Here is a 4,304-nt window from a genome sequence, read left to right as displayed (position 1 = left end):
CAGAATATCCTTGAGGGTCAAAAACCATCTAGGAAAGCCCCAAAACTGCAAACAAAATCAATACTGGCGGCTAACACTCAAGGAATGGCCGCCAAGGGAAGAGAGACAGAGAAATAGCTATTTCCTTGAGTGCCAGCTGCCATAAATCAATTCCTTGAGGGTTGAGCCACTAAGGAAATAAATTTGTGGTCAGACTTTTAACACTGTCAAGGAAATGTAATAATACCCAAGCATATATGTTTTCTTAAGTGCCAATGACACCCAAGAAAATGTAAAACACCCAAGGATATATGTTTCCTTGAGTGCATGTCGATGACCCTTAAGGATATGTATAGGAAAATAATCACATGTTTCTTGTAGCTAGGAATCGAACTCGTGATTGAGACTTCGCGTGAAACTCACTTATCACTGCACCACAGTCTTTTGTAAGTAATTGAATGTTTCTTTCCTTTTGTTTTCACTTTAATAGATCTTGTAATGAATATTTGAGAGCCTAAATGATTTCAAATGAAAAAAGTTTGAATTGTAAAGTTTTATATCTCGTCGAGTACTATAACTTTGATTTAGATTGTATCTCCATCTAAAGCCATCTGAATTTGAAGTTCAAAACTCTAAGAACTTAAACATACGTTGTGGACTTCAAATAACTTCAAATAAAAAATCATCAACTAATAAGTTCTATATCTCTTTGGGCTATAAAATGCAATGTCTAACTAACAAGAATGCAATGAGTTCAATATATCGATGGTTAAAAGAAATATGACTATAATCTGAATTTTTTTCCTTGGCAGCTACAATAATTTACTTGAGGGTTTGCACCCAAGAAAACTGGCACTTCCTTGGTAGTTTCTAGTTACACCCAAGGAAACATGAATTACCTTGACGATTTGTAGTAACATTCAAGAAAACATAGAATTATCTTAGCGGTTCCGGCTAGCACTCAAGGAAATACGGATTTAACTTGGTTGTTTGGTTTAGAACTCAAGAATATGTATTTCCTTGGAGGTTTCATATAACCTCCAAGGTAATGATATATCCTTGGAGGTTTAATTTCACCCCTTAGGAAATTCCTGGCCCCAAGGATATTCAGTTTTCTAGTAGTGCTTAAAAATAAAGAAAATAAAACATGAAACATTCCTACAGCCTGCACCATTATTCTCCCTAAAACAGTTACCAAACGCTTGAATGGTAGCAGCAACTCTGCTTCATATTTTTCTATGGACCAACTATTAGCACAAAATTTATGGAACTTTGTCAGAAAATAGAAATCTCCATGATCTATTACTCATGTTATAACTTTTGGGGTTCGAAGAATCTAAAATGCCTAGAATAAGACTGCAATCCAACTGAGCTCTTCTAACAAAATAGTTATCCACTAAAGGATGCATATAATTGGAGTTCTACTAAACATCTGGCAACATGCTATACACCACTGGAAAGCCTCTACAACTTCCGTGTAGATTGATCATTCCCTTAGATTCTGAAATTAAGATGGCTTATAACATAATACATCTAATATTGTCCACAAGTTTGACCGCGCACAACTATGTCATTAAACAATGATCACATTTACTAATCCGTAAGGGCTATAAAGGTGATCTGTACACCAAAATGAAAGGCACTGCAATTTACTACTGAAATATAATTTTTCTATGATTTTCCACACACAAATTTTCTGGAGAATGGTGCAATTAGAGGCTAGTTTTGTCCCGGGGTTATTTCCGATCCTACTGTTTTCTGTAACAACACAAAGGTTATTAGTGTTGTTAATGGTTACCCCATTTCAAAAAACTATTATGTCTTTCTGCTTGACTATATATATATAACGGGAATGAATCCAGCAACTGTGCCTATGCGTAACTTAAATGATGCATGAAAAACAATAAATTTGCAACTAATTTGGAGGGCTTCAAGTAGCAGTGTGTTACCATGCAGGATCTGAAACAGACAAATACCCAAATTGAGAAGTAATTGAATTACGATTGTTGCCTGTATCCCACCAATTTGGAGGTGGGTGATGAAGGGTAAAGGAAACTCACCCATGTAGCAAGGGGAGCCGGTGAAGCGACCTGCACCATTGTTGAGTTTGTGGCGCCGGTGCAGCACCAGTTGTTGTAAAATAGGGATGAATCAGAGCGACGCCAAATAAAGCCACAACTGCCACTACCACGCCATTGCCACCACCGCCACCGCCACTGCGCCATTCCCGCCACCACAGCCATAGATTGGGACCCTAGCCGTCATCGCCTCTACCTTGCTCATCCATGCTGAGACCGCACACTTTCTTCTCTTCCTTGCTAGCACCACGCCCTTGTGATCTTCCATTGCCGCCACGCTCCACTTGCCAGGGAAGAGAGAACTGATAGATTGGAGAGGAATATATGGTAGCAGGATGGATTTTGGCGCCATTCCGCACGTGCACAGCTAAATCCCGCGGTCGCATCTCCTGTGGATAATGACCCGCATAATGCTGCTCCGGATGTCACATTTGTCGGGGACCCGGGAGCATGAGCCTTGTTGTCGTTGCCTCACGAGACGCTAAGGTCCTCTCTTCCTTCATTGATTGTTGTTGACGAGGGTTCTTTTTTGCAAAAGTGGCGCTATGTAGACAGTTTCCACGGCGCTTTGTATGTACTCTTACAACATTGATAATATATAATACATGCTGTTCCCATATATATATCATCAACAAAAGAATTCAATTTTGAAGTTAAAATTCTTGAACGTATACGAAATATAATAGGAGTTAGACCAAGATGATGTTTCATGTGGCCTCTGCACTTGGTAAGTGGTAACTCGTGTGGTAATTGTCTAGCTACACCAAGGTGCCAGCTGTGCCAACAGAAAAAGATTCTCTGGACAAAAATAAGCATAAAAGGACAAAAAATCAGAGCAAGGAAATCCTTCACTATAGTCTCCCTCCAACCATATATACCCTCATCGCTCCACTGTACCCTCCAACCAGTTGATCCCTTCTCTTCTTCTCCCTTTCCAGCACACAGTGCAATAGAGCACACATATATACATCCCAAGCAGCAGCAACGTCAGGAAGCATGTCATCTCGTGGTGCCCTTCACATCCCCACGAAGAACCCCTCTGGGGGAGGACCGTTCGCGACCAGGGTCCCCTGCAACCCAGAGACTAGTGTTGGTCTCCAGGCGGCCCTCGCAGAGCCCGCGTCGGCGCATCTCCGCGTGGCCGAGCCCGTTCGCCGTAGTGCTCGTAGCATCACCCTGGCGGTGATGATGACCGACCGGTGCTGCGATGGCTGCACTTGCAACACACCTTACTGCATTATGACAAGCCCCCCTCATAGCATCACCCTCGACGATTATTCTCTCTTGTTATGCAAGTTCTGCGACCGCCGCATGGATGGCTGCATCATCTACATGTACATGTAAGCCTCGATTGAACTTGCCGCTTGTTCTCTAGCTTTCTCATGTACTAACTAGGCATGGCTGGTTTTAATCGTCTTTTACTTTGGAATGCAGGAGCATGGGGTTCTGCAAGGAAGAGTGCAGGAATGAGTATTTTCTGGAGTACAGGTATAGGCTTGCCATGGCCATGGAGGCCGAGAGCAGGAGGATCAGGAGCGAGGCAAGGAAGGTGCCCATGGCGCCGGAGGGAGAAGCAGGTATCGGCTACAGGAGCATCTTCTTCACTTGTGCCGAGGTCGAGTCGTTCCCTTAGGCTTAGCTTGAAACAGCCATATCTCTTTGTCGCATGCTAATAAAGCGCCAGCACTAGTGAAATTTCTGTGTGACATTTGGTGAGAGTTATTATTAAGAGTTCATGGGTTTCAGTTCTAGCTAAGAATTTCCTAATCTTTCTCCTTCGTTACATCAATATTTGCAATATGTCTATATTAATAAACGTACGTGTTACTGTAATTATGTTGTCATCTATCACTCATAAAACTAGCTGGAATTCAACTATAACCTCGCTCGATCGAGCAGAAATCTGTTAGGCATATAGACAAATTCTGCTCTAGTTAAGACAAACTTTACAGCCAAGCTTTCACATAAAACAGACTGTCTAATGGTAACTGATGCAATCTCATGTTTAGAACGTTTCTTATATGCTTGTGGTACGTCACAACAACGAGCCAAGAAATCAAGTTGTAGCCTAGCTACCTGTGCTTTACACGTCTGAGCACAGTACAACTGGCTAACCAGCACTAAATAGGTTGCTGACTGGATACATGGATTTTTTTTTAAAAAAAATGTCGAGTTATTAAAGATTCCATATTTGACCCGCATCTGGTTGAAACCAAGTGGTGCCAGATATTCAATTAGTGTGGGCTT

The 4,304-nt window shown here is 41.8% G+C and overlaps 1 protein-coding gene across 1 annotated transcript; it reads left to right on the top strand.

The window, feature by feature from the left end:
• Positions 3,054–3,890, top strand: LOC110436750. The gene is made up of 2 exons (XM_021464195.1): positions 3,054–3,397; positions 3,492–3,890. The coding sequence occupies exons 1-2, from the start codon at positions 3,054–3,056 to the stop codon at positions 3,688–3,690; spliced, it is 543 nt and encodes a 180-aa protein (XP_021319870.1). The 3' UTR covers positions 3,691–3,890.

Source organism: Sorghum bicolor, chromosome 7 (genome assembly GCF_000003195.3).
Source record: "Sorghum bicolor cultivar BTx623 chromosome 7, Sorghum_bicolor_NCBIv3, whole genome shotgun sequence".
NCBI classification, from domain to species: Eukaryota; Viridiplantae; Streptophyta; class Magnoliopsida; order Poales; family Poaceae; genus Sorghum; species Sorghum bicolor.
Note: the sequence above shows the minus strand (reverse complement) of the source record. Positions and strands in the feature narration are given on the sequence as shown.